Consider the following 14345-nt stretch of genomic DNA (forward strand, 5'->3'; position numbering starts at 1 on the left):
GCGCAATTCAAAGCGTAACAGTGCTGAAAGCTGAAATTTCGCCTGGGCAGGAAGGGGGTACCGTGTTTCCCCGAAAATAAGACATACCCCGATAATAAGACCTAGCATGATTCTTGGGGAAGGGCTGCAATATAAGCCCTACCCCGAAAATAAGCCCTAGTATAATTAGTTTAACTTTTTTTAATCCACTTTCCTCTCCTCCCTCCTCCTGCAGCCCATCCCCCCTTAGCACATGGAGCGGGCAGACGCCAGTGGGACACTGGCTCTCCTCCCGCCCAAAGCCCGCAGCCCCTACCTCCTCAGCGCACAGAGTGGGCAGACGCCAGCAGGACACCGGCTCCCCCCTCCTCTGCTCTTCTCCCGTCTGACGCCGACGGCCCCCTCTCCAGTGCATGGAGCAGGCCGACGCCAGCAGGACACCGGCTCCCCCCTCTTCTGCTCTCCTCCCGCCCGATGCCCGCGGCCCCCTCCCCGGTGCACGGAGCAGGCCGACGCCAGCGGGGATCCTGGAGCAGAGAAGAGCCCAGGCAGACAATGCGACAGCCAGGGAAGCTGCAAGAAAGGTACCGTATTTTAAGATGCTTTTTACATCAAAATACTGACTCCTGACGTGACGGGGAGGGGAGAAGACAGGGGACACAGGAGATCTATCATGCTTTAAAGGGCAATGATTTATTTATTTATTTTCTTTAGGATAACAACCACTTTAGGATCATTGTACATACCATAGTTAAATAAGACACCCCCAAAAAATAAGCCCTAGTGTGTTTTAGGTTGCCAAAATTAATATAAGACCCAGGCTTATTTTCGGGGAAACACGGTACAGTAAGCAAGTGGTTAAACCTGCAGGATTTTCTATGAACCCATGGTAATGGGAAACACAAACCTCAGTCCGGTTTTAAAGGCTGTATCCTCTTTGGGAGATAAAACTTTACCACTGTCAGACAGGAAGTTGAAAGAATCTCCCCGATGGAGTCACAAACAGAACCTCTATCGGGTTTTGGTTGCAGACGGTGTACATACGTTTGTCTCCGTTCCCCGGAAGATATTTCCTCACTTTTTGTCCTATCTGACATCTGTCATAAAAAAAAAATAGCAAGTCGGAGATCTTCCCTGTGGGAACACAAACGGCAAAAATAATTTTGGTTTTGAATTTAACACCACCTACCGCCCGCCATACAGTAACAAGATGATGGGTGGGATCCCTTTTTGTGCTGCGGCGACATCCTATGACGTCGACAGGGGGACAGGGCGAGATCCCTGATCTGGGAAAGGAGCCATGGCGACTCTTTAACCATATAATTGGCTGTGTCTAATCACAGCCGATCACATGTAAGTTTTTCGGCTCTCCTTGCCTCACACTCTGTCAGTGTGAGGTGGGAAGAGACAATCAGTGGCATCTCCTTGCAGCAGAGAGTGTACAGCCAATCAGGGCATTGATAATCAGTACAAAATTGGAAACAATACCGCACTGTCTCTTTAAGATGGAAAGGTGTAGCAGCTGACACAGCAAAAAGATGATGTTCCTTAGAACGAAACGCGTCAGGGAGGACTAATGATGCCACTGTTATTATCGATTTTATAAGCGCTTTTTATATCAACGCAAATGTGAGTGTTATTCTTTTTTAATAAATGCTGTGCGATATCCTGCAGAATTACGCTATGTGCGCCCCCTGTTCTTCTCTTTTTTTACATTTTTACCTACATTATCGATTGGGTGTTATAATATATGACACATTATTGGGAGCTCCATCGTGGTGTTTCTGGTACCTGTACTTGCTGGATTTCCTTCCTGTGGTGTACGGATCTTACAAGCCCCGAGTGACCTAGAAGCTTCATCGAGATCTTTTGGCGTTTGAGCTGGCTGTGACATCCCTCCTGTGGTTCTTTTGACCTCAAAGTTTGATTGACCTAGTTACTTACTTTTCGGTAAGTCTTATGGCATTCGGTGGTGGATCTTCTATCAACTTTCCCCATTTAGTCACAATTAGAATGTGTTTATTGACGTATTAATTGGAATGTCCTATAGACTTTGTTTCATATTTGGGGCCAGATTCTCAAAAGAATTACGCCGGTGTATCTACAGATACACCGGCGTAATTCGAAAATCCCGCCGGCGTATCATTGTTTTGTATTCTCAAAACAAGATACGCCAGAATTAGGCTAGGATCTGACTGGTGTAAGTCACTTACACCGTCGGATCCTATATGCAATACTACGCTGGCCCCTCGTTGGCTTTTACGTCGATTTCAGCGTTGCATATGAAAATGAGCCTGATACGCCGATTTCCGAACGATTTTGCGCCGCCTCGTCGTCGTTTCCGTAATCGTAAGGTTACCCCTGCTATATGAGGGGTAACCTTACGTCAGTCCGCCGTATGCCATGTTAAAGCGGATGTGCCACTAAACAAATATATTAAAAGCCAGCAGCTACAAATACTGCAGCTGCTGACTTTTAATATAAGGACACTTACCTGTCCTGGAGTCCAGCGGTGATCGCAGCAGATGACGAGCCGATCGCTCGTCACCCTGCTGCTCCCCCCTCCATCCACGGTGAGGGAACCAGGAAGTGAAGCGCTCCGGCTTCACTGCCCGGTTCCCTACGGCGCATGCGTGAGTCGCGCTGCGCCCGCCGATTGGCTCCCGCTGTGTGCTGGGAGCCGAGTGTTCCCAGCATACAACGGGGGACGGACGGGAAGCGGAGAAAAAACCCGTCCTTTGCCCGTATCGTAGGGCCGGAAGTGGGTGCAGATACCTGTCTGTAGACAGGTATCTGCACCCCCCTCCCCCCCTGAAAGGTGTCAAATGTGACACCGGAGGGGGGGAGGGTGCCGATCAGCGGGACTCCACTTTAGAGTGGAGATCCGCTTTAAGTATGGCTTTGGGTCAGCGTCGTCTTTTTCCGTCGTTTACGTCGTTTGCGAATAGGACTTTACGTCAATGACGCTCACGTCGGCTTCATTGACGTTTTCCGTCGTGAGCTGGAGCATGCGCACTGGGCTATTTTTATGGTCGGCGCATGCGCAGTTCGATCGGCGCGCTTAATTTAAATACAAGCCGCCCCCTTTGAATTACACGGCCATACGCCGGGCCATTTACACTACGTCACCGCAAATTATGGAGCAAGTGCTTGGAGAATATGGCACTTGCTCCAGTAAGTTGTGGCGGCGTAGTGTAAATGGCTTACACTACGCCGCCGCGGATTCTATGTGAATATGCCCCTTTTTTTTATGAGTTTTTTCACTGCGGTGGACACATGTGGTGTTTGTCTGCAATATATTTATTTATTTATAATTTTGTTATCTGTCATTAGATACCTTGTCATTGATTAGCGCTGCTAATCTACATTGATTATCAGTGTGAGGTGGGGAGGGCCAATCAGCGGCATTTCCTCGCAGCAGAGTGTGTACAGGTAATCAGGGCGTTGATTATCAGTGAAGCTCCATCAGTGCCACCAATCAGTGCCCATCAGTAATGCCAGTCAGTGCTGCCTTTCAGTGCCTGTGTAGTGTCACTTTCCGCTCCCTATCACAGAATGCTCCGGAAGTGACGTTCCATCGCCGCCATCTTGCTACACCCCACACCATTGCACAGTAATGATAGAGTGTGAAGGGGGAAAGCGGACATTTTGTTACACCCACCAGAGTTTTAGATTTCACAGTTATTTTCAACACAAAACAAAGCTTATATGCTTAAATACAGTGGGCCAGATCCTCGTAGCGCGGCGCATTGTTGCGGCCGGCGTAGCGTATTTGTGATACACTACGCCGCCGTAACTTACAGCGTATTTTCCTTATCCTCAAAGAAGTTGCGCCGTAAGTTACGGCAGCGTAGTGTAAATTTGGCGGCGTAAGGGCGCGCAATTCAAATCGATGTGATGGGGGCGTGTTTTACGTAAATACGTTGTGAACCGACGTATATGACGTTTTTTTTTAACGGCGCATGCGCCGTCCGTAAGGGTATCCCAGTGCGCATTCTCGAAATTAAACCGGAACAAGCCAATGCTTACGACGGTGACGTCATTCTACGCAAATCCCGCAAATCCCTATTCGCGAACGACTTACGCAAACGATGTAAAATATGCAAAATTCGATGCGGGAACGACGGCCATACTTAACATAGGATACGCCTCATATAGCAGGGGTAACAATACGCAAACGACGTAAAAAAATGGACCGGACGTGCGTTCGTGGATCGCCGTATCTAGCTAATTTGCATACTCGATGCGGAATTCGACGGAAACGCCACCTAGCGGCCAGCGGAAAAATACACCTAAGATCCGACAGGCGTACTAAGACGTACGCCTGTCGGATCGAGCCCAGATGCAGTTGTATCTTGTTTTGTAGATACAAAACAAAGATACGACGCGGGAACTTTGAAATTACGCTGCGTAATTTAAAAAAAAAATCTCCTGCCAGCAGCATCTTTGGAGCGGTGAGAGGAGCGGTGTGTATACCGCTCCTTCACCGCTCCTTCCCATTTAAAACAATGGGAAACCGCGGCAATACCGCCCGCAATGCGCCTCTGCAGAGGCGCATTGCGGGCGGTATTAACCCTTAATCGGCCACTAGCGGGGGTTAATACCGCCGAACCCGGCAGTATAGTGCGGCTATTTTTAGCGGCACTATACCGCCACCGCCCCAGTGTGAAAGGGGCCTAATGCCACGTACAGACGGTCGTTTTTTGTGATGAAAAAAAAACGACGTTTTAAATCATGAAATAAAACGACGTTTTTGAAACATCATTTTCAAAAACGACGTTGCCTACACACCATCGTTTTTTCACAATGCTCTAGCAAAGCGAGGTTACGTTTCACCACTTTTTTCCATTGAAACTAGCTTCTAGGCATGCGCGGGTTTAAAAACGTTGTTTTAAATGTCGTTTTTTGCTATACACGGTCAATTTCTGTGAAACAAAAAACGACGTTTTGAAAAACGACACAAAATTTTTTGTCGTTTTTCAGAAGACATAAAACAACGTTTTCCCCCACACACGATCATTTTAAATGACGTTTTTAAAAACGTCGTTTTTTTTTATCACAAAAAACGACCGTCTGTACGCGGCATTAGTCTCGCTTCATCAGTGACACCTATCAGCACCCATCAGTGAAGGATAAAAATGACTTATTTACAAAATTTACTGACAGCCTAAAAATAAAATAAAAATAAAAAAAAATGTTTTATATATAAAAAAAACCCAGCTGCGATTAAATGCCACCAAAAGAAATCTGTATTTGTGGGAAGAAAATGATAAAAAGTGTCATTTGTGTACAGTGTTGCATGACCGCGCAATTGTCATTCAAAGTGCGACAGCGCCGAAAGCTGAAAATGTTCCTGGGCAGGAAGGGGGTGAAAGTGGCCGGTATTGAAGGGGTTGATGACATCCAAATGCACATTGCCGTTATTTCCTGCCCTTTAAAGTTCCAATGCCCTCCCTCTCGCCAGTATGCGATACCAGCTCTGCGTCCGCGGTCAGATTCTTCCTGCATTGATCACATCTGACACAGTGTCAAAGTTCCTATGAAACTCTTGCAAGTATTCAAGTACCTGTATTTCAGGTGTAGCTCACGTGTAGTGGGCGTGTCCCCTGAGAACAGGAAGAGATAACACGGCAGGTCTGTACTTTCTCTGCTATCAGATCACAGAGGACTCATCCTGCCCTACACTAGACCCTTCATTCTGGACTCTATTTACTAAACCCCTCTCTGTTTCTTCACAGATTGCAATCTCTGCAGCCGCCTCCAACTCTCCTCTGACCACAATTTATTTTCTGACTAGTTTCCTGATATTCAATCCTATTTCCTTGTTTGCTTTCAGTGTGTGGATCCGATCCGCTGACCTTTTACACACTCGAGTCTCTGCTGCCGATCAGCCCTTCTCTACTCGTTGGCTGCTGATCTCGTCCCCATGCACGGGATGCATGGAGGGCGCAGTGTCCACCTGGACAAGAAGACGGTGGAGAAGGTCATCCAGAAGTTGGAGGTTTTGTTGGGGTATAGCGGCTCATCTTATTTCCAGAGGGGTCACCCTTACCTTCCGGACATCGCTCGGGACACCAAGGAGCACCTGCGTCAGATCTTAGATAAGAGCGCCGACTTGGGACATAACCAGTACCTACAGGTGACCGTTCACAGCCTACTGAACAAGACCGAGCAGTGCATACAAGTGCTCAATAGATGTGACGCTGTTGGCAGGTAAGTGCAACATACCTGTATTGTGTATACTGGAATTCACTGTAGACAATGGTACGGTGACTACAGTGGTCACCAAACTGTGGCCCCCTTATTTGTCTTTATTTGGCCCTTAAGACTGTATCCCCCCCCCCCATTGTCAGCAATAGTGGAGCATAGTTCTTGCCACTGACACTAATGACGAGGCACTATTCCTCTCACTGACACCAGTGATGGGACACTTTTCCTCCCACTGACACCAGTGATGGTGTCAGTGGGTGGAATAGTGTCCCATCATTGGTGTCAGTGGGAGGAATAATGCCCCATCATTGGTGTCAGTGGGAGGAATAGTGCCCCATCATTGGTGTCAGTGGGAGGAATAGTGCCACATCATTGGTGTCAGTGGGGGTCGAGGAATAGTGCCACATCATTGACGTTAGTGGGAGGAATAGTACCCCATTACTTGTGCCAGTGTGAGAAATAGTGCCACATCATTGGTGTTAGTGGAAGTGGACAGTGCTCAAATCTTTGGTATTAGGGATAGGAATAGTGCCCCATTGTTGGTGTCAGTGGGAGGAATAGTGTTCCAACAATGGGGCACTATTCCTATCCCTAAAACCAAAGATTTGAGCACTGTCCACTTCCACTAACACCAATGATGTGGCACTATTTCTCACACTGGCACAAGTGATGGGGCACTATTCTTCCCACTAACGTCAATGATGTGGCACTATTCCTCGATCCCACTGACACCAATGATGTAGCACTATTTCTCGATCCCACTGACACCAATGATGTGGCACTATTCCTCCCACTGACATCAATAATGGGGCAGTATTCCTCCTATTGACACCAATGATGGGGCACTGTTCCTCCCCCCTAATACCAATGATGGGGCAGTATTCCTCCCACTGACACCAATGATGGGGTAGTATTCCTCCCACTGACACCATTGATGGGGCAGTATTCCTCCCACTGACACCAATGATGGGGTAGTATTCCTCCCACTGACACCAGTGATGGGGCACTGTTCCTCCCCCTAATACCAAAAATGGGGCATTATGTACTGTGTTGTGGAAATGTTATGATAATGTATTTAATATGGCTCAAGGCCAGTTGGGCGAGCTGAGGATGTAAGCATGTTGGGCATGGCTGTTTACTTGGGGATATGCAGGAAACAGAGTGGTAATAAGATGCATTATACCATTAGGGTGAAAGGGCGCCTTTGAAGGATAGCAAATTGGCCCTTTGTTTAGAAAGTTTGGAGACCCCTTATCTGCTTTAACCTGTTGATTGGTACCTGAGGCTGGGAGCCACTGCTGATGTGGGCAAGTCATGTAATGTTGCCCTGGTGTCTCTGTCAGTGTCAGGGCTCCAGGGGGTATACAGTATGTGATGATACATTAAAGAGTATAGCAAATATTTTATATTGCAGCCCTCAATCAGTAAAGCAGACCCCCCTTCCCCCAACCTGATAAACCTATCTTCCCTAATACATTTGCCTAAGTAAAAAGCAATAGAAGTCTCAGCGCTCTCTATCCCCCATTGGTCGGGAACCCAAACCCCTTACCAGACAGTGGCGGCCCGTCCATAGGGGGCGCCCGGGGGCCCCCCCTCCTGTAGTCACAAAAAAAAAAAACGTGCCCTTTAAGAATTTTTTATTTTCCTTAAAATGTTGTTTTTACTTATACTAACTGCAGTGATGGTGGTCCGTCTATAGAGGGCGCTTCAGCACCGCCCCCTCTGGATCTCGCAAATAACATACATTCATGCATTGCATGAATGTATGTTATTGTTGCCAGCTGCCGCTGGTCTATTCAGAGATGGCCTAAATAACGGCAGCTGGTTGGCTGTGTGGAAGTGCCTATCAGAGCCCTCGGCTCCCGGATGTCTTATCCTCGGAACGCACGGGGGTTATCGGTAACCTGATTGGCTGAAGCGTCACCAAGGCGGGACAAGACATCGAGGGACGTGGAAAGAGTAAGGTGAGTGCATTTTACAGGGCACAGTGGTATCAAAGGGCACAGTGGTGACAATTAAAGGGCACAGTGGTGACAATTGGCACAGTGGCGACAATTGAGGGGCACAGTGGTTGCGTTTGATGGCATGGCACAGTGACTGCATTTGATGGCATGGCATAGTGACTGCGTTTGATGGCATGGCACAGTGGGACAATTGATGGCACAGTGGCTGCGTTTGATGGCATGGCACAGTGGTGACAATTGATGGCACAGTGGCTGCATTTGATGGCATGGCACAGTGGCTGCGTTTGATGGCATGGCACAGTGACTGCATTTGATGGCATGGCACAGTGGGACAATTGATGGCACAGTGGCTGCGTTTGATGGCATGGCACAGTGGCTGCGTTTGATGGCATGGCACAGTGACTGCGTTTGATGGCATGGCACAGTGACTGCGTTTTGATGGCATGGCACAGTGGTGCAAATTGATGGCATGGCACAGTGGCTGCGTTTGACGGCATGGCACAGTGGCTGCGTTTGATGGCATTGCACAGTGGTGCAAATTGATGGCATGGCACAGTGACTGCATTTGATGGCATGGCACAGTGGTGCAAATTGATGGCATGGCACAGTGGCTGCGTTTGACGGCATGGCACAGTGACTGCGTTTGATGGCATTGCACAGTGGTGCAAATTGATGGCATGGCACAGTGACTGCATTTGATGGCATGGCACAGTGGGAAAATTGATGGCACAGTGGCTGCGTTTGATGGCATGGCACAGTGGCTGCGTTTGATGGCATGGCACAGTGGTGACAATTGATGACACAGTGGCTGCATTTGATGGGCACAGTGAGGCTGCAATTTTTTCTTTTTTTTTTTTTCCGTTTGCACTCCCCAAAAATGTTGAGCACCAGCCGCCACTGTTACCAGACATGGGCGAAATGAGGCGCATGATGTCATCAATAGCCTAGCAGAGAGGGAAAAAACCGACCACCAATGACATCATGCACTTCATCTTGCACATGTGCCATACCACATTACACTGCTTGGGGGGGGGGGGGGATCCTTTACCCCAAATCTCATGAGATCTCCGGTGAAAGCCTTTTTGAAAAAAACAAACAAACAGATCATTGTAATGTCATGTGGCACATGAGGTCATCGATAGGTAGGCATAGAAGAAAGAAGCCAGCCGCCGATGATGTCATGTGCCTCATCTTGTGCATGTGCCGTACCAGATTACCCTGCTGGTAGGGAACAAAAAGAAAAAGAAAAACTTTCCCCTGAGATCTCAAAAGTCTTTTTTTGTCTCCCAGACAATGGCGACTGGTGCTAAATATTTCGAGGCGGCGGACGGGAAGAAGGCGTTGGTCACTGCCTTCCCTTCCATAGAGATCTGCGCCCTGAGTCCACCCTCTTTTTAAGCCAATTAGAGCCTCAGGCTCTAATCACGTGCTTCTAAAAAAAAAAAAAATTGGAATCCATGCGTCTAGTGCCCTGCATGAAGATTAGGGGCTGCGCCCCGTATGGCTGCGCCACCGCTGCTCCCACATCTCACGAGATCTCATAGTTTGGACTTAAAAGAAGTTGTAAAGGAAAAATATTTTTTTGCTGAAATTACTGTTTACAGGGTATAGAGACATAATAGTTAACTGATTTCTTTTAAAAATGATTAAAAATAGATAAAAATCAATCATATAATGTACCTGCAGTTTTAGTTTCGTTTTTGCATGTTGTTTCCTGCTTCTGTGATGTACAGAGCCACAGAGCCAATACAGGGCAGTGATGGTTTGTAAAACGAAACTGATTGGTGCTGTGGGGTTTTAGACACATAGCTAGATTCAGGTAGGGGCGCGCAACTTTAAGGTGGCGTAGCGTATCGTATTTACGCTACGCTGCCTTAAGTCAGAGAGGCAAGTACATGATTCACAAAGTACTTGCCTCCTAACTTACGGCGGCGTAGCGTAAATGCGGCGGGCACAAGCGCGCCTAATTCAAAATAGGCTGAGGGGGCGTGTTTTATGATAATTTGGTTTGACCTGACGTGATTGACGTTTTTTTGAAACGGCGCATGCGCCGTCCGCCTACATTTCCCAGTGTGCATTGCGGCTAAGTACGCCGCACAATCCTATTGATTTTGACGTGGACGTAAATGACATAAATCCCTATTCACAGACGACTTGCGCAAACAACGTAAAATTTTCAAATTTCAAGGCGGAAACGGCGGCCATACTTTAACATTACTATTCCAACTATTAGGCCTGATAAAGCGTCTTTGTACTGCGTCGGCCGGGCGTACGTTCGTGAATAGGCGTATCTAGTGATTTACATATTCTATGCCGACCGCAATGGAAGCGCCACCTAGCGGCCAGCCTAAATATTGCACCCTAAGATAGGACGGCGCAAGCCGTCGTATCTTAGATAGGTTTAAGTGTATCTCTGTTTGAGAATACACTTAAACTTAGGTCGGCGCAGATTCCGTGTGAATCTAGCTAATGGTAATCACACCTCCTTGATTAGTGACCACAGAGAGAAAGCTCCCACCACTGTGGTTATCAGGAAACAGACAACCAGGAAGTGTGGAGATCAGAGAAGAATTACAGCAACTTGAGATCAAAAACGAACAATGAGGACATGAAAACAGCAATGCATTAAGGTAAAGGAAGCTATTAAGATAAAAAAAAAAATCCTTTACAAACCCTTTAAGATCTTCCTGGAAGGCACTGGTGACGTACCTTTGTCACCAGTTCCTTCGAGAAACCAGGAAGTGGGAATGCAGTAAAGATAAGCAATAAAAAATAGGACAAAAACGAATGCAGACAATGCATTTACAGTGGACTTTCACCCCATTCTACAAAAATTCACACCAGCATTCAGCTGTGCCTGCTGATGTGATTGTTTTAAGTAAAAGTCCACTTAAAATAAAACGAATGCTGAAACAACGTTTAATCAGTTTTGTTTTGGTGATTCTTCCAATAACACACCTTCTGTCCTCCCTAAGGTGATCACACTCCCTGAATATACTTTAAAGCGGGGGTTCACCCATAGATTACACTTTTTCCCCTTAGATTCCTGCTCGTTTTTACTAGGGGAATCGGCTATTTATTTTAAAATATGTGCAGTACTTACCCGTTTACGAGACGCATCCTCTCCGTCGCTTCCGGGTATGGGCTGCGGGAATGGGCGTTCCTTCTTGATTGACAGTCTTCCGAGAGGCTTCCGACGGTCGCATCCATCGCCTCACGATTTTCCGAAAGAAGCCGAACGTCGGTGCGCAGGCGCAGTATAGAGCCGCACCGACGTTCGGCTTCTTTCGGCTACGAGTGACGCGATGGATGCGACCGTCGGAAGCCTCTCGGAAGCCTGTCAATCAAGAAGGAACGCCCGCTCCCGAAGACCCATACCCGGAAGCGACGGAAGAAGATGCATCTCGAAAACGGGTAAGTACTGCTCATATTTTAATACAAATAGCCGATTCCCCTAGACCGAACGAGCAGGAAGCTAAGGGGAGAAAAATTTTTTTTTTATAAATGGGTGAACTCCCGCTTTAACTATAGCGGAGCACCTCTTTTATCCTAATGCAAGACTACAGCACACCTTCCCTTCTTCATAATATAGGAGGGAGGTGATTTGTAGACCACAGAAAAAGCTTCAAACAATGCAGTACAGGTAGTTATCAACTCCCAAGATTACAGGCAGGATGAAGAGTTTTTGTTTTTCTTGTCTTTTTTTTTTTTGCACTTATTGAACAGATAGAACAAAATGTTTTCAGTGGTGTATATACCCTGTTTCCTCAAAAATAAGCCCTACCCCGAAAATAAGACCTAGCGTGAGTTTCTGGGATGGCTGCAATATAAGCCCTACCCCAAAAATAAGCCCTAGTTAAAGTCCTTGTAAAAACATGTTCTGTAAAAAGATTCTATAATGTGCAGTGTGTCTCCCTTTTGTAACTTTATTGTGGAAAATACCTCATTTACAGCACTGCTGGGCGCTCACGTGACCCGCCGGAGCTCTTCTCCTCTCCTCCGGGCTGATGTCAGCTGTTCAATAAAACTTTATTAAGCCCCTACCCACTGCAGTACTCAGAGTGGGGCTGACGTCATTGGGGATCTTGGCCGCTCCCTCGGCACTATTTGGAATAGGAAGAAGAGCTCCAGCGGGTCACGTGAACGGCAAGCGGCACTGTAAATAAGGTATTTTCCACAATAATGTTACACAAGGAGACACACTGCACATGATATTATCTTTTTACAGAACGGATTACATAATTTTATGAGGTCTTTAAACAAAGGTTTATTTTTGGGATTACAGAATTTCACAATGCTGACTCCAGAGCTGACAGGGGGAGAAACTTTTTTGTACATACCATAAATAAATAAGACATCCCCTGAAAATAAGCCCTAGTGTGTTTTTTGTAGCCAGAATTAATATAAGACCCGGTCTTATTTTCGGGGAAACACGGTAGTGGCAAATACAAGAGGCTCATTGTTGGGGTTTACAAATACTTTAGTATATGTACTTGTAGTACAGTGCCGTGACCATTGCTCCACCATTGACAACATGTAGACTTGCCACTCTGCGCCAAATTATTATTTTTTTGGGTGAGTTAAAGCCTTACATATACGTTATGAAGCGACTATCCTCAGGTAAATACACAGAGATGAAATAAATCCTCCTACATAAGTTGTACTTGTTTAAAGTCCAGATTTTATAAACAGATATAGAAAAGAGAAGACTGTAGATAAAGCTTATCTGAGCTGTCAGAAAAAAGGAGACGGAGAGCTGAAGTTACACTCTGCAGAACTCAGTAAGGAGAGCTCTGAGAGCTGATTGGAGAGAAGGGACACCCCCCCCCCCCTTTACACAGCACACATGAACAGAGCCAAGGCTGTCAATCACAGACTGGGCCAGATTCAAGAAGCAATTGCGCCTGTGTAACCATAGGTTACACAGCGCAATTGCTTACTTGCTCCGGCGTAGCGAATGCTCCTGATTCAGGAACTTCGCTACGCCGACTGCAGCCTAAAATCTGCGTGGCATAAGGCTCTTATGCCACGCAGATTTTAGGCTGCATTCTTGCCTTGGCCGCTAGGGGGCGCTCCCATTGTGATCTGTGTATAGTATGCAAATTGCATACTAACACCGATTCACAACGTTGCGCGAGCCCTGCGTACGCAAATTACGTAGTTTGCGTACGTCGGGTTTTGCGTAAGGTTACACATCCTAATAGCAGGCGCAGCCAATGCTATAGCATACCCACGTTCCCGCGTTGCGATATTTAAAATCTACGTCGTTTGCGTAAGTGAATCGGGAATGGCGCTGGACGCCATTCGCGTTCACTTTGAAGCAAATGACGTCCTTGCGACGTCATTTGCCGCAATGCACGTCAGGAAAGTTTCCCGACGGAGCATGCGCTCTACGCTCGGCGCGGGAGCGCGCCTAATTTAAATGATTCCCGCCCCCGGCGGGATCATTTACATTGCGCACGCTTACGCCGGGCAATTTTGCCGGCGCGCCCTCGCAATTTACGGAGCTGCTGCTCCGTGAATCGAGGGCAGCGCAAAATATTTGCGGGGGCGCAGGGCAAAATCGTTGCCCTGTGCCTCCGCAAATAAAGCGCAAATGTACCTGAATCTGGGCCACTGTGTGCTGGAGCTCCCTCCCCGTAAACTTTTTTTCTCTTTGTGTCAGAAGTGTAGATAGCAAAGAAACGAGGCAGCAGACAGAAATGACACTGCATTATAGAGGGATATGCTCCTTTGTTCATATTTTACAACCACGTTAAGGAAAACAGTGGTGTCAGCTACTGCTCACAGCCTGCTGACCGTTTTCAGCGTACATGTCTGCCCGGAGATTTCTGTATGATGGCTGTACTCACCATCATACAGAAATCCGCGCGTACTCGATACGCGGCGACGAGGCCGTGCCGTGGCCCTGGCAGTTCAATGCTTCCATGCATGCGTCAAAGTCATTCGACGCATGCGAGGGATGGCGGCCGCTCGGACAATGACTGTAGGTCTGTACAGACGACCGAACATGTCCGACGGACAGGATTCCAGCGGGCATGTTTCTAAACATGTTTAGAAATATTTGCCCGCTCGAAAAAGGCCCGGCAGGCAAATGTACACTGGAATCCTGTCCGCTCGGCTGTACAGACGACCGAACATGTCTGCTGAAACTGGTCCGTGGACCAGTTTCAGCAGACATGTTCGGTCGTC

The 14345-nt window shown here is 47.3% G+C and overlaps 1 protein-coding gene across 2 annotated transcripts in view; it reads left to right on the plus strand.

Moving 5' to 3' along the window:
* Positions 1-5543: 5543 nt before the first annotated feature.
* Positions 5544-14345, plus strand: part of CBLC (Cbl proto-oncogene C) — a 61293-nt gene continuing 52491 nt past the window's right edge. The window contains exons 1-2 of one of the 2 annotated variants that reach the window (XM_040327452.1): positions 5544-5613; positions 5718-6192. In XM_040327452.1, coding sequence (XP_040183386.1) covers positions 5906-6192 — 287 coding nt within the window. In that variant the 5' untranslated portion in view covers positions 5544-5613; positions 5718-5905. The other variant, XM_040327451.1, reaches the window with a different exon arrangement.

Source organism: Rana temporaria, chromosome 10 (assembly GCF_905171775.1).
Source record: "Rana temporaria chromosome 10, aRanTem1.1, whole genome shotgun sequence".
NCBI lineage: Eukaryota > Metazoa > Chordata > Amphibia > Anura > Ranidae > Rana > Rana temporaria.